General features: G+C 43.6%; 2 protein-coding genes and 3 non-coding genes across 6 annotated transcripts in view; all 5 read left to right on the plus strand.

The window, feature by feature from the left end:
- The first annotated feature begins 1,524 nt into the window (after window positions 1–1,524).
- LOC111958584 (exportin-1) lies at window positions 1,525–16,277 on the plus strand. 2 transcript variants are annotated; one of them, XM_070435727.1, is made up of 25 exons: window positions 1,525–2,067; window positions 2,932–3,063; window positions 5,006–5,107; window positions 5,388–5,460; window positions 5,661–5,722; window positions 5,830–5,874; window positions 5,971–6,152; window positions 6,456–6,504; window positions 6,595–6,714; window positions 8,196–8,399; window positions 8,694–8,852; window positions 9,192–9,389; window positions 9,691–9,829; window positions 10,078–10,259; window positions 10,748–10,904; window positions 11,229–11,392; window positions 11,639–11,773; window positions 12,111–12,294; window positions 12,810–12,916; window positions 13,480–13,674; window positions 14,143–14,311; window positions 14,621–14,755; window positions 15,021–15,177; window positions 15,509–15,605; window positions 15,773–16,277. In XM_070435727.1, exons 2-25 carry the CDS (start codon window positions 2,938–2,940, stop codon window positions 15,917–15,919), a joined length of 3,288 nt encoding a protein of 1,095 aa, XP_070291828.1. In that variant the 5' UTR covers window positions 1,525–2,067; window positions 2,932–2,937; the 3' UTR covers window positions 15,920–16,277. The 2 variants fall into 2 exon arrangements, with proteins under 2 accessions (XP_070291828.1, XP_023835649.1); XM_023979881.3 differs by having other exon boundaries at window positions 8,196–8,324.
- LOC111971159 (small nucleolar RNA SNORA17) lies at window positions 10,451–10,583 on the plus strand. Its single transcript, XR_002878235.1, has one exon. It is a non-coding gene; the product is annotated as a small nucleolar RNA SNORA17 (small nucleolar RNA).
- LOC112081179 (small nucleolar RNA SNORA5) lies at window positions 13,824–13,960 on the plus strand. The gene has a single exon (XR_002896369.1). It is a non-coding gene; the product is annotated as a small nucleolar RNA SNORA5 (small nucleolar RNA).
- On the plus strand, window positions 15,283–15,417 carry LOC111971118 (small nucleolar RNA SNORA5). Its single transcript, XR_002878220.1, has one exon. It is a non-coding gene; the product is annotated as a small nucleolar RNA SNORA5 (small nucleolar RNA).
- Window positions 16,278–17,405: 1,128 nt separating the features above from the next.
- The window catches only part of LOC111958686 (ubiquitin carboxyl-terminal hydrolase 34), a 73,059-nt gene continuing 69,875 nt past the window's right edge, over window positions 17,406–20,589 (plus strand). Inside the window, 1 exon segment of the mRNA XM_070448668.1 lies at window positions 17,406–17,752. Within this exon segment, the coding sequence (XP_070304769.1) occupies window positions 17,710–17,752 (43 nt within the window). The 5' untranslated portion in view covers window positions 17,406–17,709.

A 20,589-nucleotide genomic window follows, 5' to 3' on the forward strand; every position in this document is an offset into this window, starting at 1 on the left:
ACACATGTTTAGCAGATGTTATTGTGGGTGTAGCGAAATGCTTGTGTTTCTAGCTCCAACAGTGCAGTAATATCTAACAATTCACAACAATACACACAACGATGTAAATAAAAATTAAACGATGAAATGAGACAGCCTATAGGGAGGAGGTCAGAGTCCTGGCCGTGTGGTGCCTGGATAACAACCTCTCCCTCAATGTGATCAAGACAAAGGAGATGATTGTGGACTACAGGAAAAGGAGGACCGAGCACGCCCCCATTCTCATCGACGGGGCTGTAGTGGAGCAGGTTGAGAGCTTCAAGTTCCTTGGTGTCCACATCACCAACAAACTATCATGGTCCAGACACACCAAGACATTCGTGAAGAGGGCACGACAAAGCCTAATCCCCCTCAGGAGACTGAAAAGATTTGGCATGGGTCCTCCGATCCTCAAAAAGTTTTACAGCTGCACCACCGAGAGCATCCTGACTGGTTGCATCACTGGCTGGTATGGCAACTGCTTGGCCTCTGACCGCAAGGCACTACAGAGGGTGGTGCGTATTGCCCAGTACATCACTGGGGTCAAGCTTCCTGCCATCCAGGACCCCTATACCAGGCGGTGTCAGAGGAAGGATTTAAAAATTGCCAAAGACTGTTCTCTCTGCTACTGTACGGCAAGCGGTACCGGAGCGCCAAGTCTAGGTCCAAAAGGCTTCTTAACAGCTTCTACCCCCAAGCCATAAGACTCCTGAACAGCTAATCAAATGGCTACCAAGACTATTTGCATTGTCCCCCTCACCCCCTCTTTTACGCTGCTGCTACTCTCTGTTTATTATCTATGCATAGTCACTTTGACACTACCTACATGTACATATTACCTCAATTACCTCGACTAACCTGTGCCCCCGCACATTGACTCTGTACCGGTACCCATTGTATATAGCCTCGCTATTTTAAATATTTGTTGTTTTTATTTGTTGTTTTTTTAAAACTTATTTTTCTCAAAACTGCATTGTTGGTTAAGGGCTTGTAAGTAAGAATTTCACTGTAAGGTCTACCCCTTTTGTATTCGGCGCATGTGACAAATACAATTTTATTTGAAACACACAAACTTAAAAGTAAAAGAATGTAATTAAGGAATAGATAAATATTAGGAGGCGCAATGTCGGAGTGGCATAGACTAAAATACAGTATATACATATGAGATGAGTAGAGCAGTATGTAAACATTTAAACATTATTAAAGTTACTAGTGTTCTGTTATTAAAGTGGCCAGTGATTTCAAGTCTATGTACAGTACATTATTATAAATGTTTTGGGGTGTGTCGACCCCCTCAGACCAACGGAAAACACAGCCGCATGGGTACTGAAAGAAGGATGTTCATTTTGATTGACAGCATCGTTGGCCTGTAAAATAACAGGACAGCCCTTGTACAATTTTATGACAAACCAATCGGATCCCTCAAGGGCGTGCACATAGTCCAAATTTTACGCGGCGCCATGGGCCGAAAAACCTAGATGGAATATCCCAGTCTTAACCGGTTTCAACCGGTCTTGGGTTGGAAGCATGAGATGAAGAGCTAGTTTACACAGCCCTGCTATCAAATATTATATACGAATAGAACCAATAATAAACTCAAGATTATTTTACTTTGTGATTATGAACCGGAATAACGCAATACGTGTGACTCCGTAAATTGTTAGCTAGCCAGCCAAGGGAAGCTAAGTCATCATTGGCTTGAGCAACAGCAGGCTAACTTGATAACATTTCTCGCCGTCCGCAACGACTTAATCATTGCTAAGATACTTCTAGACTAGTCTGTTACATTTATTTGCCATATGGTAAATTGCTAAATGTAAATTATCATACTGAAACTTCGCTTCAGTGGCAGGACATACAGCTAACGGCGTGCTATCAGGACATAAATCATTTGGCTAACTAGTTGATTAGCCAGGAAGCTAGCTAGCGAATGTCAAACACACTGGAACGTGTGCCATGAGATAGCCTGACATCCAGCCAGACGAGAGTTTTAAAATCAGAGCCAAAGTCTTATTTTTTTCACTACAACGGAAAGACTAAAGAAATAAGGTGAGTTTTGTAGCTAGCTGTGTAGCTCAAATTGGTTGAATCTCGAGTTTGAGTGGTGATGTAGCTAACGTTAGCTATGGCTAACTAGCTTTAGCTAGCTGGCTGTTTTTATAGCAAACTAGCGTGCTAGCTATAATTGTGAATATTACTTAATATTTTGTTAACACGAGTGAATGAAGTCTCTTAATTGATTATCTTAGAGTTAACATGGATACATTAGCCAGACGTTAGTTTATGCGATAACCTAGCTAGACCTGTGTCAACTTTGAGGTCAGTTAATGTATACGTAACTATGTGGTATACACAATAGAGGTAACGTTAGCTAACAATAGTAAACGCTAAGTTAGCCATAAATTAAACAGTAACGTTAGCTAGCAAGCTAACATGATCAACTAGCCGTAGTAGCACTCATGGATTGCTGGATGGAGGGAGGGGTTGCTGTATTGCGGCGTTCACGTGCTTGTCGGAACTAGAAAACTCTGAAATTTCTGATTTGCTAACTGGTTGAACCCGGCACGTGTATAACTAAAACCAGATTACAAATCGGACATTTTCGATGTTCATAGTTTGGATTAGCACGTGAACGCGCCGTAAATGCCATTTGTGGTCAATGGTGTCGCAATTGCCAATCTATTAAAGTTTACAGGCTTGCGAGTGATGTCGCAATTTTACTCACGCTCAGTATTTCGCCGTTGTTACATGTGGGTGAGGGTAGCAATATAGGGAGTGGAAATAATATATTGGGACAGTGGCATATATTTCATCAGCGATTTGTTTTGGGCTTTTGGTTAAGTTTTATTTACAGTTGTCTGTAGTTAAGTAATGTAATTTGTTCTCATGTTTCCTTCACCCCTCCATTCCTAGAGCTCTATGCCAGCAAACATGACAATGTTGGCGGATCATGCAGCAAGACAGCTGTTAGACTTCAGTCAAAAGCTGGACATCAATCTGCTGGACAATGTAGTCAATTCTATGTACTATGACATTGGATCACAGGTGAGAGCTGCTCTTTGCCCTAATGCTGCTCTTATCTTTCGCTACATACTTCAGTCTGAAAATCAGGGGTTTTGTACAACAATGTAATCAGTGATTGGATCATCTCTAATTGACTGAGTATCAAAGCCAATGCTGAATTTTCAGTTGCTTTACCCACATGTGTTCTGGCTCTCGCCCAACCCTTTGGTTTATGGGACCAATCCTACAGTCTACAATAGCTTTCCATTTTATAAATTGTTGGGAGGTACGCAGATCCAGAACCATTGCGAAGAAGAAACTAAAGTCAGTGGGCGTGACATAGGATTTGGCCGGAGCAAGGAGTTTGGGTAGCCAGACAATTGTACCCCGTTATAACTCAAAATATAAATTTAATTTACTACCATGTTTGAAAACATAAACAAACACTGTATAGTCTGAACAGTCCTTGCATCCATTGCTCTCTCTATGAATTTGTGTGTTTACATTTCTTCATCCCTTCACTTTTAACAAAAACAACGGCCGGGTTATATCAACTATGGATTAGACTTTTAACCTGTCTAGGCTCGCCAATGAAATTGCAGGGCGCCAAATACAAATCAACAGAAATCTCATAAATCACATTTCTCAAACATTTTAAAGATACAATTATCGTTAATCCAGCCACAGTGTCTGATTTCAAAAATGCTTTGCAGTGAAAGCTCCACAAACAATTATGTTAGGTCACCACCAAGTCACAGAAAAACCCGGCCATTTTTCCCACCAAAGGGAGGAGTCACAGAAAGCACAAATAGAGAAAATTAATCACTAACCTTTGATCTTCATCAGATGACACTCATAGGACTTGATGTTACACAATAAATGTATGTTTTGTTCGATAAAGTGCATATTTATATCCATAAATCTCATTTTACATTGGTGTGTTATGTTCAGTAGTTCAAAAACATGCTATGATTTTGCAGAGAGCCACATGAATTCACAGAAATACTCATTATAAATGTTGATAAATTCAAGTGTTATGCATGAAACTTTAGATACACTTCTCCTTAATGCAACCGTTGTCAGATTTCACAAAAACTTTACGGAAAAAGCATAATCTGAGTACGGCGCTCAGAGCCCAAACCAGCCAAAAGAAATATCCGCCATGTTGCGCAGTCAACATTAGTCATAAATAGCATTATAAATAATCACTTACCTTTGATAATCTTCATCAGAATGCACTCCCAGGGATCGCAGTTCCACAATAAATGTTTGTTTTGTCGATAATGTCCATTTATGTCCAAATAGCTTCTTTTGTTAAGGCGTTTGGTAAACAAATCCAAAAGCGCGTTCAGGTCCAGTCGGACGAAACGTTCAAAAAGTTATATTACAGGTCGACGAAACTTGTCAAACTAAGTATAGAATCAATCTTTAGGATGTTTTTATCATCAATGTTCAATAATTTTCCAACCGGAGAATTCCATTGTCTGTAGAAAAGCAATGAGAGATACCTCTCATGTGAAATGCGTGACTGAGAACGAGGCTGCTGCCAGACCCGTTAGTCAAACAGCTCTCATCCGGCCCCCCTTCACATGAGAAGCCTGAAACAACGTTATAAAGACAGTTGACATCTAGTGGAAGCCTTAGGAAGTGAAAAATAACCCATATCCCACTGTGAATTCGATAGGGGCTGAGTTAAAAAACTACAAATATTTCCCACTTCCTGTTTGGATTTTTTCTCTTCTCAGGTTTTTGCCTGCCATATGAGCTATGTTATACTCACAGACATCATTCAAACAGTTTTAGAAACTTCAGAGTGTTTTCTATCCAATACTAATAATAATATGCATATATTAGCATCTGGGACTGAGTAGGAGGCAGTTTACTCTGGGTATGCTATTCATCCAAAAGTGAAAATGCTGCCCCCTATCCCAAAGAAGTTAAAGCCACACAGATCTCAATAGTTTGTCTCTCCTCTCTTCCACAGCAACGCATGGCACAGGAGGTGCTGACCAACCTGAAGGATCACCCGGACGCATGGACACGAGTCGACACCATCCTGGAGTTTTCTCAGAACATGAAGACTAAAGTATGTGTTCCAGTGATGCATTCCTTGTGATCGGTTTACATCCTCTAACCAGGGCATGCATATATATATCTATCCATCTCAACATTGAAAAGCATATCATTACAGCCAGGCATAGGCAGTCCAGTTGGATCCATAGAATGCATAGATTTGGTTTATTACATTTGTTAGCTTTTGATGTCATTTGTAGATAAAAGATCTGTCGTCTTAGTGGAAATGAGATGCAGTTGTGAGTGATATGTTTTTCCTGATGGTCTAAGCCTCTCCCTCCTCTCGATTCCAGTACTATGCACTGCAAATTCTGGAGACTGTGATCAAAACACGCTGGAAGATTCTTCCAAGAAATCAATGTGAAGGTAACACCTGCTGCATAGACTGTTTGGAATAACACAACTATATTAGGGCCATGCGTGAGATACGAGCCTTGGGAATGAACAGTGACACTAAGATAAGGGAAAACGTGGCTAGACTATATCGCTAATGTGCCGTGTTATGCGGACACAAACATTTGATCTTTGACAATGTTGAGTCATAAACATTTCTGCAATGTTTTCAGGAATAAAGAAGTATGTCGTTGGTCTGATTATCAAGACCTCATCTGACGCCGCAAATGTTGAGGTAAAGAGTCTTTCCTGTGTTTGACTGTTCTCACTGCATTGTTTTCCATGTTGAAATTCTGTGCTCGTTCCCAAATTTCATCTGCATTTTTCATCTGTGTGTTTCAGAAAGATGGAGTGTACATTGCTAAACTCAACATGATCCTCGTACAGGTAAAAAAAAAAAAAAACTTAAACACTTCTGGCCTGTCATTACAAATGGTTAAAACCGAAACAAACAAACTCAACGTGTCTCCTCTGCTTGTGTAGATCCTGAAGCAGGAGTGGCCCAAACACTGGCCCACCTTCATCAGTGACATTGTGGGTGCCAGCCGCACCAGCGAGAGCCTGTGTCAGAACAACATGATCATCCTCAAGCTGCTCAGTGAGGAAGTCTTTGACTTCTCCAGTGGACAGATGACCCAGGTCAAGGCCAAGCACCTGAAGGACAGGTACATAACGTCGCCTATCCAGCTACCTAATAACTTTAACATTTGTCATATGCACAGGATACAATGTAGTGTACACGGTACAATTAAATGCTTATTTATACAGTAAATGCTTTGGCTTCTTGGAGATGTACTGTATATGGCAAAGAGTCTGTTTCCTAAGTATTAGTGGTTGATATCATTACCGGTCTCTTCATGGCAACTGAATTGTAATATTTTTATCATCATATTATTTGAAAGCATGGGTAGATAAGATGGAAGTGTACACTGACATGCTATTTAGTAATGATTTTGTTTTTGTTTCAGCATGTGCAATGAATTCTCGCAAATATTCCAGCTCTGCCAGTTTGTCATGGTAAGCAAATGGCTCAGGGATTCTAAACTGTCTTGATATGAAATTGACATGTTGAATACCCAACATGTTAAATGCCAACATTTTCTGCAGGAAAACTCTCAGAATGCCCCTCTGGTCCAAGCCACACTCGAGACTCTCCTGCGCTTCCTGAACTGGATCCCCCTGGGGTACATATTTGAGACCAAATTGATCAGCACTCTGGTGTACAAGGTAACTCAACTCCTGATGACTCACTTGCACCGGTCCCCATACTGAAAATTAAATGACTAAGTATTGGCTTATTACTACTTCTCGGTTACATTGAAACATCTCCCTAGGCAATTTAGTGTTGTTTTTGTTGTGATTCAGCAATACCAGCTTGTGGAAACTCGAAACAGCAGTTGAACTATAGGCATCCTCTCACAAAGGCGCACTTGCATTGGTTTTGCTTGCAAGTGCGTAAGAACCGGAGGAACAATATAGTGAAAGTTGAGGCATTTGCACCTTGTTGCTTCGGTGACTTGGTCTGCTGCAAACAGTCATACACTTGTGTCTGTATACGGGCTGAAAATGGCAGATTTGGCCACTAATAAGTGCCTAAATTTGAACGTAGGGTCTGTACAGTAACATGTTATACATGTCAGAGCTCTGGCTCTGCACTTCACAGCACTCTATTCTGAACTTGAGCACCGCGTGCGAAAAGAAGCTGCCCCTATCCCTCCCGGTAGTTGGGAACTTTAGATTTTTTTTGTTGTCTGAGGGAAATGCTGTAAATTAAGAGTACTATCTATTTTGAAACATGAGGATTATAGTAAATACCGCTTTGATGTCATACATGTAAGCCAAACACTCGTCCAAATGTGCACTTCACATTTCCAAATCAAAAACTCTTGTCATATACAGTGTCAACATTTATCATCACTATGTTTGATGTACACAGTTACAAGATGACATGGCGTCATACCCTGGGTTGTCCTGAACAGCATGAGCCTATGTTAATTGTGAAGGATATTTGCAGCAGCACACACAACTGAATGCACTGATGACTCCTTTCTATGTGCACTAAAATGATGATCTGTTTCTCTGAATTGCCTTGTGAACACTGTAATATATTTTTTAACAGCTAGTCATGTTGGCAATAGAACAAGCTTTCAAATCATACCCACTTGGTCCAGATTGCGTTTTATAATAGGATGTTATTGGATTGCGTAAACCAAAATGGTAATTGTGCGATGGAGGAACTAGAGTTCAAGACTAAACTACAAGTGTGCTTCCTCTAGTTCCTTAACAGCACAGATAGGAGAGCAAAAAATAAGCTTATAGTTGAAGACTTCTTTGAGAGGTGTGTGTGTGGCCACTTGGAGACACCAGTTAGTCCTCTCACTCAAACCCTTGTCATTTGTTTGTCTTATGTTGCACCTACCCCACATTTTCCAGGAATATTTTTATATTACTGAATGTATCCAGAGTATTTTCAGATTTCGTTATCAGCAAATGTGTCAAAGTACAGAGTGTAAAATGCACATAAAATCAAGTGTAATGTTTGGATTCAGTTTTGTCTGGTGAACTGTTGTGTACTCCACTTCGGTCCAACACTTTTTCTTATTGGACAAGCTCATGTAGTCCCTCCCTGTTTGTCAGTTTTCTACTGATTGGTGTCTAGTGAATACGACCCTGTTGACTAACCTCTTCTTCCTCCCATCCGTTCCCAGTTCTTGAACGTGCCCATGTTCCGCAACGTGACGCTGAAGTGTCTGACGGAGATCGCCGGCGTGAGCGTCAACCAGTACGAGGAGCAGTTTGTCAACCTCTTCACGCTCACCATGTGTCAGCTCAAACAGGTACACTCCATGTCAGCTCAAACAGGTACACTCCATGTCAGCTCAAACAGGTACACTCCATGTCAGCTCAAACAGGTACACTCCATGTCAGCTCAAACTGGTACGCATAGCTCCATCTGCTGGCCAGTTAAGCCTACTGTCAAAACTGTTAGAGTAGTGGTACCCAAATGATGGACCAGGACAAACCGATGGGTTAGATATATTTTTGAAACCGGATACTGCAGACCCTATGTTTCAACAACGATCATATTGCAGGCATCATAAGAACTATTAATTAGTTAGCATAAGTCTTTACATAAATTTAATGTATGAATTAACACTAATTGACGCATCAAAGAGTCTGTATTTTCCCCTGTGTCTCTGTGTTAGATGCTCCCCCTGAACACCAATATCCGCCTGGCATATTCCAACGGCAAGGACGATGAGCAGAACTTCATCCAGAACCTCAGCCTGTTCCTCTGCACCTTCCTGAAAGAGCACGGACAGCTCATCGAGAAGAGGCCCAACCTTAGGGAGACACTCGTGGAGGTGACGTTAACGCCATGAATACTGGACAATAACAGCAGAGATACTGTTCTTACAATGTTTTTTGGGGGGGAAAACACATTCTTCATTCGCATTCATTGATAAAAGTCACTTATTAACATTTCACATACCCCCTTGTTCCCCGCCAACCTAACCTGTACTGCAGCCAGAACAATATTACCTTTGACCTCAAGTTCTATTATTATTTAAAAAAAAAATATATGTACCAATTCTCCCTTGTTTTTATCCTCAAGTCACAAACCATTGAAATGGAGCTAGACCCCCAATCTTCAACGTTCTCCTTACCTTCTGTTCTAATCACACACCCCCTCTCCCCTCCAGGCTCTCCACTACATGCTGCTAGTGTCTGAGGTGGAGGAGACGGAGATCTTTAAGATTTGTCTGGAGTACTGGAACCACTTGGCGGCCGAGCTCTACAGGGAGAGTCCCTTCTCTACCTCCACCTCCCCCCTGCTCTCTGGGAGCCAGCACTTTGACGTGCCCCCACGCCGGCACCTCTACCTGCCCGTGCTCTCGAAGGTGAGAAGAAACGTACACAGAGACGGACGGGTACACACACACTCTTGACCTTCCACCAAACCAATGTCCTTCAGGGTCGTGGTGTAGGGCACACCGTAGCAAAGCAATCTACAAAAGACAACAAAAATGTGACAATCGGACAAGTTCATATAGTTCCCACCGCTTCAAACCGTTTTCTCCCTACTGAACACAACCTTGACGTTCTACTGTGTTTCCTATTGACAGTCCCTGCCTCACCATGGTGTCTCTATTTAGATTGTCCCCTATTAGTCACTGGCATGTTGTCTGCCCGGTAACACAGGTGCGTACGCTGATGGTGAGCCGAATGGCCAAGCCAGAGGAGGTGCTGGTGGTGGAGAATGACCAGGGAGAGGTGGTCCGAGAGTTCATGAAGGACACAGACTCAATCAACCTCTATAAGAACATGAGAGAGACACTGGGTGAGTGCCTGGGCCAGGACAATCTGAGCATCTCACACACACACGTCCTCTCTCTAGTCTGTGATGTCAAGCACAGTTGCCCCTCAATCTTTTCCTTTGTCAAATGTACTTTCCACAATTGATCGCTCTATCAGTGACACACATCTCTCCCTCACACTTTTGTTCACTGTTGATAAGGTAGGGCACGATCCACATACTCCCTCTCTCTCTGACTAGCATACCTCCGTCTCTCTGCCCCCCCTCCCTAGTCTACCTGACCCATTTGGACTATGCGGACACAGAGCGCATCATGACAGAGAAGCTGCACAACCAGGTCAACGGGACAGAGTGGTCCTGGAGGAACCTGAACACGCTGTGCTGGGCCATCGGCTCCATCAGCGGGGCCATGCACGAGGAGGACGAGAAGAGGTTCCTGGTCACCGTCATCAAGGTCTGTAGTAGTCTGTGTAATGGACACAGCGCTCACAACCACACACAGACGCGCATACACACACTGCACCTTCACAGGTAGCTGGTCTTTAAAGGCGATAATACACACATGCAGTAGTTGCTGGTCTTAGTCATCAATTCTGTGCTCTGTTAGACCAGAAGTGTTCCCTTTACTGTTCAGAAATTGAATGGCCTGCCCCTTGAGACGTTGCAGTTCGACTGTGCGTGTTGAGCCTGTGTCATGAGTGGCGCAGAGTAACAGGGCTGTGTCTACGCAGAGGACTCAGAACAGTGGGTACTTGGAGCAATTGATAGAACTGACATTTGGCAGAAAAAAAATATTTTTAATAACACTCTTTTGGAGAAATTCCACGTCCACTCACCTGACAAGACTTAACATGTAAATGCTGCTGTAGAGTGACTGTCAGGATGTACTGAGCTGCGTTTCTGTGTTATTGACCGACTGTCGTTTCCTCATCATGTCTCCAGGACCTGCTGGGCCTTTGTGAGCAGAAGAGGGGGAAGGACAACAAGGCCATCATCGCCTCAAACATCATGTACATTGTGGGCCAGTACCCACGCTTCCTCCGAGCCCACTGGAAGTTCCTCAAGACTGTCGTCAACAAGCTCTTTGAGTTCATGCACGGTAAGCAATTTTGTTCAGGCCACCACTTGCATATCTTAAAAAGATACAGGATACTGTTTTCGGTGTCGTGTGAAAATTGATTTCCTTGGTGTGATTTTGCATCCTTGCAAAATACCATGGCTGTGTTAATTTGGCACTGGACAGAAAACCAACTGAAACAGGAAGGGACTACCTGGACTAGTCCAATAAGAAACGCTCCTTTGCGGTTTACAATTCAAAGCGTTTAAAAAAAAAAAAAAATTTGCTACGGTGTGTCCAAAGGAACACGCCCCAACATCGTTTCTTTTATTGAACATTTTATTTGAACGTAATTGTTCCCGGCAGAGACTCACGACGGCGTGCAGGACATGGCGTGCGACACCTTCATCAAGATCGCCCAGAAGTGCCGGCGGCACTTTGTCCAGGTGCAGGTGGGCGAGGTGATGCCCTTCATCGATGAGATCCTCAACAACATCAACACCATCATCTGTGACCTCCAGCCCCAACAGGTACACAGATGCACCAAGATTAGCCGTAACACAGTTGAGCTACAGGCCCCTGAAAACAGCCAAAACTAAGAGTAAAATACAGTAGTAGTTGAAAAACATTTTCAAATGGCAACGCTGGTTTTGAGTTTCCATTGGCCAAGTTCAGGGATCACCCTGTTTCCAGTTGTCGTGTGAAATGGCTGGAGTTGGATATGAAGCAGCAGATGTTCATATGACCATAATCCACCTCATCTCTCTTTCCCTCAGGTGCACACGTTCTACGAGGCGGTGGGCTACATGATCGGGGCCCAGACGGACCAGGCCGTGCAGGAGCACCTCATCGAGAAGTACATGCTGCTACCCAACCAGGTGTGGGACAGCATCATCCAACAGGCCACCAAGGTAAGTCACACTCCACTATGGGACTGTGTTTGTAAACCTTGGTTTCAAAGCATTTTACATTGTATGCATGCAGCACAACCCAAACAACACAAGTCTCCCCCACTTTGTACCGCTGTGCCATGGAGAAATTAAGAGAAACACCCACTGTCTTAGAGGCCCTTGTAGTTTTACCAGCAACATTTGTCATCATTACCGGTGCTTTTTCTCCCAGTTGTTGCAACTGGCAATGCCTCGTCTTTTTGCACTTCAGTAAAAAGCTATCCAGAGCGTCTTACAATATGTTGTCCCAAGATGCGGTGAAAGCATTTTAACTGACTTGTCTCTCTTTCCCCTCCAGAATGTGGACATCCTGAAGGATGCAGAGACGGTGCGTCAGCTGGGCAGCATCCTGAAGACCAACGTGCGGGCCTGCAAGGCCGTGGGACACCCTTTTGTGGTGCAGCTGGGACGCATCTACCTGGACATGCTCAATGTCTACAAGTGTCTGAGTGAGAACATCTCCTCTGCCATCCAGACCAACGGTGAGACGTGTGTGCCTAGTCTATCTGATCTGTGTGCCTGAGGTACTTGTTTGTCTTGGTGTGTGTGTGTGGGTCTGTCAGACTCTTGTATGCCTGAGGTGCATTCAAAGAGTGAATGTGCTTAACTGTCTGTCTGCAGCTGCGGCATCAGTCACAGAACTACCCGTTCTAGCCCGTTCTAACGGTGCATTCAAGACAATTGGGAACTCTGAAAAATGCGAGGTGATATCATGCCGTCAGTGATCTTCAGGTCGGAAAGTCAGTGTTCTAGAAAGAGGCCCAAATTCTGTGTTGAATGACCGTTCACAGCGATTTTTCTCAGTCTGAGCTCTTATTTATTTTTCTCATGAGTTCCCAGTTGTCTTGAACGCACTGAAGTTGGAGATATCCGAGTTCTCAGTTGTTTTGTACGTTTCTAAAGCGTCACTGAGCTCTCCTATGCTAACTCCACGCTGAACCCCATGCTACCATGCTAAACCCTATGCTAGCTAACTAACTCTCTATTGTCCTGCTAGGAGAGATGGTGACCAAGCAGCCCCTGATCCGGAGCATGAGGACGGTGAAGAGAGAAACGCTCAAGCTGATCTCAGGTTGGGTCAGCCGCTCCAACGACCCACAAATGGTGAGTCTGTCCTGTCTTAATCAAATCTAGAGTCGCGGCCTATAGGGAATGCTGTAGACCAGCGGTTCTCCTATAGATCCTCTTAGAAGGCTGTAATTGAAAATATGAATTTGTTCTTAACTGACTTGCTTAGTTAAATAAAGAAGAAAATGAATCTAAATGTAATGGTGGGATCAGAGCGGGCATCTCTCAGGCTATAGATGGCCTGTCTAAACCACACCATAGAGAAACGGGAGGCAGAAAGACAACCAGAAAGATCTAACTGGCTGTCTGGACTAGCTTAAACTCCACACAGCCCTTATAGGTCCTTGGACACCAACCGTATCCAGAGGCATCATGCCCATTGAAACTATTTCATCCACTTATAGGTTGAAAAGGCAGAGAATCACAGACCAAGATATTACAGTTCCTCCTCTAAAATAACTATGGCGCTGATGACTTGAACCACCGCTACCCTCGGTGGTAGCCCCAAGCCCTCAGTTATCTGACAGTTTGCTTTAACGTTAGACTGAATGTCTCTGTATTAACTGGTTACGTTCTACCGTGTTCCGTGGTTCTTACAGGTGGGGGAGAACTTTGTCCCGCCCCTGCTGGAGGCTGTACTCATCGACTACCAGCGCAACGTCCCCGCCGCCAGAGAGCCCGAGGTGCTCAGCACCATGGCGACCATCGTCAACAAGCTGGGCGGACACATCACCGGGGAGATCCCGAAGATCTTCGACGCAGTCTTCGAGTGCACTTTGAACATGATCAATAAAGTATGTTTCATAGATGTTTCCTCTACTATTATAGCACTATACTAGAATGGTGTAATCTATTAATTAGTTCATATTCTTAACTGGCCCTTATAGACTGCACATGATGTAAAAGGAACATTAACAGAAAGACACAGATGTTAGTGTTAGTTTGCAGCCTTGTCAAATTCAGTGCTTCCTCCACAATGGACCGCACTGGCCAAAATGGCTGCCACAGTGAACCTGTAGTTCATGGGCCCCACATCACTTTTGCATGGGTGTAGGGGATAAATTTGTGCTACAGACAATTGGTGAAGTCTATCCAATGCAAGGTTGTAAACTGAAGGATTGTTGAACACAGGACACTTTTGTTATATGCGTGGAAAAAGAAAAAGTACTTTATATGACGGAGTCCTAGTCTTTATTCCTTATAGAAAGTAATTTCACTGACATTGTCCAACTTTAATTTTCGATTTTTTTTCTCCTCTCCAGGATTTTGAGGAGTACCCAGAGCATAGGACCCATTTCTTCTACCTCCTCCAAGCGGTGAACTCGCAGTGCTTCCCGGCCTTCCTCTCCATTCCCCCGGCCCAGTTTAAACTGGTTCTGGACTCCATTATCTGGGCCTTCAAACACACCATGAGGAACGTTGCAGACACTGGTAAGACCCTCCATATGCTTTGGCCTTAACTACCTGTTCATAAATACTATGCCTTTCACGAGATTGGAACTGTGTGTTGACGAATGAGGTTGTCTGACTCATCTGAGGTGAAATGCAGGTCACTTAACTCTATTTAAAATATTATGGGTGTTTCAGACACAGATTAACTCTAATCCTGGACTAAAGCTTTTTTCAGTCTACAAATGCTTTATTGTCCAGGACTAGGCTTAATCAGAGTCTGGGGAAAGTAGTCCTTACGGTACATTGTGGAATTACTGTCATCAAGCCACTCATCCCTGCGTTCTCCAGGTCTGCAGATTCTTTACACCCTGCTGCAGAACGTGGCCCAGGAGGAGGCTGCCGCACAGAGCTTCTACCAGACKTACTTCTGTGACATCCTCCAGCACATCTTCTCCGTCGTCACAGATACCTCACACACAGCAGGTGAGAGGGTGGTGGGGTCGGCGGCTGACGTTAAATATCACCGGAAACATCTGGTACTGTAATAAGTGTTGGGTACAGACGAGGAATCAGAGGCCATGTTATACACTAGATGGTTTGATTCTTGAAGGGGATATTTCACTTTGGTGTCACATCGCAGCAGAGTCAAAAGCAGACATGTCAGATGGACACGACAACGTGCTTAAGTGTCACTGGTGAGTGCAAGACAAGTGTGGGTACAATTGATGTTATGCTTGACTTTCTGCAGGGCTAACCATGCACGCGTCCATCCTGGCGTACATGTTCAACCTGGTGGAAGAGGGTAAAATCAGCACCACCCTCAACCCAGCCAGCCAGCACAACCAGGGCTACGTTCAGGAGTACGTGGCCAACCTGCTCAAGACGGCCTTCCCCCATCTACAAGAGTAAGTGTCTGTCTGCCTGCCTATCAGAGGGCCCCTGTCAAGTCAATTAAAATGAAATGTTTTGTTGTACTCCACTCTGAACACTAAGATAGGGATGTGTTAGTTTGCAGCCTTGTCAAATTCTGTGCTTCCTTTACAATGGACCGCACTGGCCAAAATGGCTGCCACATTGAACCTGTAGTTCATGGGCCTCATCTCTCTTATATTGGTGTTGGGGATACATTTGTACTACAGACAATAACTAGTTGATCTAAAGTGATCTACTTATTGTAGGTAGTTGCTATGTAGGTAGGTGAATGTGTTGTGATCCTGACTCTCCTCTCCATTCCAGTGCCCAGGTGAAGGTGTTTGTAACAGGTCTGTTCAGCTTGAACCAGGACATCCCTGCTTTCAAGGAGCACCTGAGGGACTTCCTGGTGCAGATCAAGGTGAGTCACTCTGGTTTTGTAGCCACACACACGGGTGCAAACACTTAGACACACAAGGGCCAGAGAGTTACAATCAGTCTGAGGTGTCAAACCACTGGAGCATGGTAGATGGACATATTTGTCCCTCACACTCAACTCTCAACTTCCTCTCTTTACTCCCTGTTCAGGAGTTTGCTGGCGAGGACACCACAGACCTGTTCCTGGAGGAGCGGGAGACGTCGCTGCGGCAGGCCCAGGAGGAGAAACACAAGCTACAGATGTCCGTTCCCGGCATCCTCAACCCCCATGAGCTCCCCGAGGAGATGTGCGACTAAGTGCCGCCACATAGGAATGAACACAACAGCAAACATGTACAGTTTTTGGGAAAAAAGAAAGCCAAGAGAAGCTGGGAGCTCTTGTCAATTGTGTGTGTGTGAGAGCAAGAGATTGAGAGGTGCTTTGTCGACCAAATCAATGCCAATATGTAAATGAGAATTGCGCCTCGGATTCGGCACTCACCTTTTTTGCATACGGACGCATTTTATACAGAGTCATTTGTGTAATAATACGGTATTGCTTTTCCCTCTTAATTCATGCTTTATATGTTTGGTCATCCTCTGTTTAGCCGTGCATGAAGTTGAAATAATTATTTTTAACCCTCTTTCTTTCCCTACACCCCCCCACCAACACCCCTTCTATTTGTTTATATGTAAGATATGTTAAAAGCACACGTAAAAAGGTTACTTTAAAAAGCGCTGTAGTGTCAGGAAGTGCTCCAATAGAAAGAACTGTGTGTTTTTTGGAGGAGCCTGCAGATGAATGTGACGGTAAATTACGCTGCTTCCTTTGTTTCTGTTTTGGCAGCAGTTTTTATGTGGCGAGTCAGGTTTTGTTTGCACCAAAAACTGACTGCTCTGACATTTGGACAAGAATGTTAGATCAGAGGAAGGTTATGTGCATATCATCCTGTTTGTAAAGCTGTCTTAGTACTATGGGAACATAAAGTTGGTTATTTTTACAAAACTGTGTATGTCCTATTCTGTGTGTGTTTCCTTCCATCATTGAAGGTTATTAAATCCAATATCTGAATTAGGATTTGAAACCATTAAACACTCACTGATACGTCTGCATTTTGAGAGGAAGGTTGAATGTTAAGGTCAAATTACTTAATTAAATACTTTGGAGTAAAAAATAATAAAAAAACGATGCCGTGGCATAGTACTACTTCTCTGACAAATTCCCCAAATTAATAAAATGTCTGCAAGGTGCGCTGTCTGCTGGTGCCAATGAGGGCCATCTATAAACATGACCGCAGTTCACCGGTCTATGGTCCGTGACGTGAAAGGGCACAAGCGGTGAGGGAGGAGCACCCTCTCAAATCGAACCGTAATCTGCGTCGCTCTATAATGTTGTCAACAAGGCAGCATTGTGACTCGTCCTGAAACAAACATATATTTTCCATCAAATATATGTTGGAAATTTCAAAAGAGTTCTCAATGGGAAAGCAGATCAAAAGCAATCACTTATGCATGTGAAAACAATCCTAGTCATTACTGAAGGGGCCACCTGGCACACGCCCTGGAGGCAGCCCGGTTCCAAAACGAATTAAATCACTTTTAACCCGGTGTATCCTTCCCTCATTGGGGTAACCCGGGCCAGATAATCGAATCCCCTCAGTGGCTACTGGCTGGTGCTCTCGACTGTCTGCTGCTTGTGAATGAAACGCCATTTGTAAACGTTTCTTGCTGATGGAGTAACCGCGAGACAAGCGGAAAAAGTCGAACAAGGCGAAGGAGACAACGGAAAGTTACGAATTATGAACATGCTGTGCCCCCACCCCTTTTCAATATGGCTGCCGTATCTACTCTACAGTAACGCTCCGATTGGAGATTGACTCGACTCTGTATCTTAATGCCTTTTACTTTTTGACTTTATCAACGATATTTAGTATCAAATGCAATCTGAATCAATTACTCTCCCTTATTTAATTTAATGCATTAGCAAACCTTCACTAACAACTACATCGGGCCTTTTCCCCAAAACAACCAGGTGCCAACAATTCGTATCCATCAACAATTTCCAATGGTTTGACTACACTTTTCCTTTGTTATTTTTTTAATGAACAATGTGTGAAAACTGCGCCGAGCTGGTGGAGGTTTTAAATGAAAGTAAGTAAACCATTTTTATTAAATGTTTTAGTGCCGTAGTGGTCCCCTAATGCTAGCTAACGTTAGCTAAATCAGGCTACCTGAGGGAAGCTGGACAGCTAGCTATCGTAACCCTGTCGTGCTTGGTTGTTCTCCACTAGCCAGACAGCTGCCAATGTAAGGCCTTGTCTTGAATTAATGATCTGAATGTAAATGGAACCTTTTCTGCAACTTTGAGGCCTGTCTCTGTCAAATCGCTGCATAATGAAGGACATGCATGAGTAGAGTTAACTAGCTAGCTAACCTGACGAGATTCTGAACATCATGAACTTTGTTAGCTAACTAATTAGATTGGGCTGATGCCATTGCATGGTAACTTGGTTAGCTATCAAACTTAACGTTGGTTAACTGCCTGTAGAAATGTGGTTTGATATGTATTTGTCCATAAAATGTTTGCTACACATTGCATGTCCCTTTTTTGTCCGAGGCGAGAGCGGTGGTTGTGGAAGTGGTGCATGTTGTGCAGGCGTGTTCGCTCTTGCTAGCTAACCTGTCTGGTTGATATGTTTGTCAGTTTCACGTTGAGTAACGAGTTGTCCAAAGTTAACTAACGTTAGCTCACTGACTAGCCCGTTAGCTGTGGTCAACTGGCATCAAAACGGACTGATTCGTTTTCATATTTGGGTTTCCACACGCGCTGTAATAATATACTTTTGCCAGATTCGAAGCAAATGTTTAACATTGTCAGCTAACGTTAGCTAAGTAATATAACACTAGTTTCTGTACGTAACAACATTAAGCCATCTAGCAAACTAGGGATGTAACCAATGTTAACTGACTATTAGCGTTTTTGTTAGCTAACTAACTATAAGCTTGTTCTTAATCAAAATAAATGTGCCTACGAATGCCATTGGATGTATTTCCTAGTTCCGATTCAAATTGACAGTAGTAACGTTTGAACAGATGATTTGCTAGCTACGAGGTAACGTTAGCTAACTAGGCCATATTGCTTTCACGACGGGATGTTGGAGCGAATAAACAAAGGCCCATTTTTTTAGGGCTACATCAATTGTTTCCTCCATTGCAGTTATAGATATATGAAATTGCAATGGTTTGTGTATGTGGAGTGCGCATGGGAAGGCATTGGTGATGGTAGCAAAAATACACTGCTTCATGGCCTGGTATACTGTGCTTTTTTATTTATTTTACCTTTATTTAACTAGGCAAGTCAGTTTAAGAACCCATTCTTATTTTCAATGACGGCCTAGGAACAGTGGGTTAACTGCCTTGTTCAGGGGCAGAACGACAGATTTTTACCTTGTCAACTCGGGGATTCGATCGTGCAACCTTTCGGTTACTAGTCCAACGCTCTAACCACTACCTGCCTGCTTCATGCCATATGAGTTGTTTGCCATCTATAACATGGGGTTTTTGCATTTGAAATCTTAATATGCTTGTTTGTTAGTTTTGGATGTCTTATGTCTTACACCTATTTTCAGTCTGATATTAGTGTCTAAACGTTTGATTTGGGCAAGGGGGGTAATCTTGTTTAAAATGGTCTCCATGTCTTGGGCGGATATCCAAGCCCACATGGTAAAGCGGTTGTGGGTTGTTTATTGTAGGACCCATTTGAAAGGGGGATCATGAGGGCGCAGCTCAAAGGGTCTTTCATCCTGTCAATACACATTTAAAATAAACTAGATTAATGGAATATAAGATATCCCCTCCCCCAAATCTGTTATTCAAATGAGCAATGAGTATGGCACTTTAGGTGCTCAGATTAACATGGTTGTTGGTGGTTTGTAGGCAAATTACGGAAAGATAAATGTAGCCATACTTAAATGTTCCATGCATTTAATTTGGCCTATAATCAGTGTATTATTAAAGTGTGTGGAGGATTAGGCCTATGTCACTAGTGTTCTAAAAGGGCCTTATTTTTGTCTTTGCGCAAACACCCTCTCTCTGGCCCACATGTATGTCTATCAACAACGGTTTTGGAAATGGCTAGTAGGCTACACAGTAGTACGTTTTCAGTACTGTTTTACCTGTGACGGGTCATCCCTCTGTTCAGCAAAACAGAGTACACCCCTGTGTGTGTGTGTTTGTCGGCACCAGGCTCCCGCCAGTGAAGGTGTGAGGGGCTTGTTTCCTGTGACAGGCTTGTCTGGAGCGCCAGGGTGCGAGACTGGCAGCCCCATGTGTGCGAGACTGGCAGCCCCATGTGTGCTTTCACCAGGTGACCCCTCACCCTGAATTTGCTGTAGCTTTTGCATGAAGCCAGGAATGTTTTGTGTGTGTCTGTGTGGCTGCATGCATGCAAGGGAAGTGAGGGACTTACTGAGGGAATGAAGGGATTCAACCCGCTATTGAATATGCTGTGCAAGTAAGCCTGCAGGGTGGCAGGTAGTCTAGCTGTTAAGAGCGTTGGGCCAGTAACCGAAAGGTCACTGGTTCAAATCCCGTGCCAGCTAGGTGAAAAATCTCGATGGCCCCTTGAAGAAGACACTTACCGCGAATTGCTCCTTTACGTCGCTCTGGATAAGAGCGTCTGCTAAATTACTAAAATGTAAATGTAACATGTGGCTGCCATTGTCAATCCCCACATACCCTGCTTTAAGATGCTGTCTGGCACTGTGGCAAGCAAGGCAGAGGTTGCCCTTGAGCATAGATCTGGGACCAGTTTACCTGCCCACCCCTAGCCTAACACTAATCCATTGATGTAAAAAGCCAAACTGATCCTAGATCAGCACCTAAAGCCAACTGTTGCTTCCACCAACACAGGAAGTTGAGCTCAGCAGAGCCCCTGCTGAGTTGTAGGTGTCTATTTTATTCTCTAATGTTTTTGTTACAAGCTCAAA

Source organism: Salvelinus sp. IW2-2015, linkage group LG1 (assembly GCF_002910315.2).
Source record: "Salvelinus sp. IW2-2015 linkage group LG1, ASM291031v2, whole genome shotgun sequence".
Taxonomy (NCBI): domain Eukaryota; kingdom Metazoa; phylum Chordata; class Actinopteri; order Salmoniformes; family Salmonidae; genus Salvelinus; species Salvelinus sp. IW2-2015.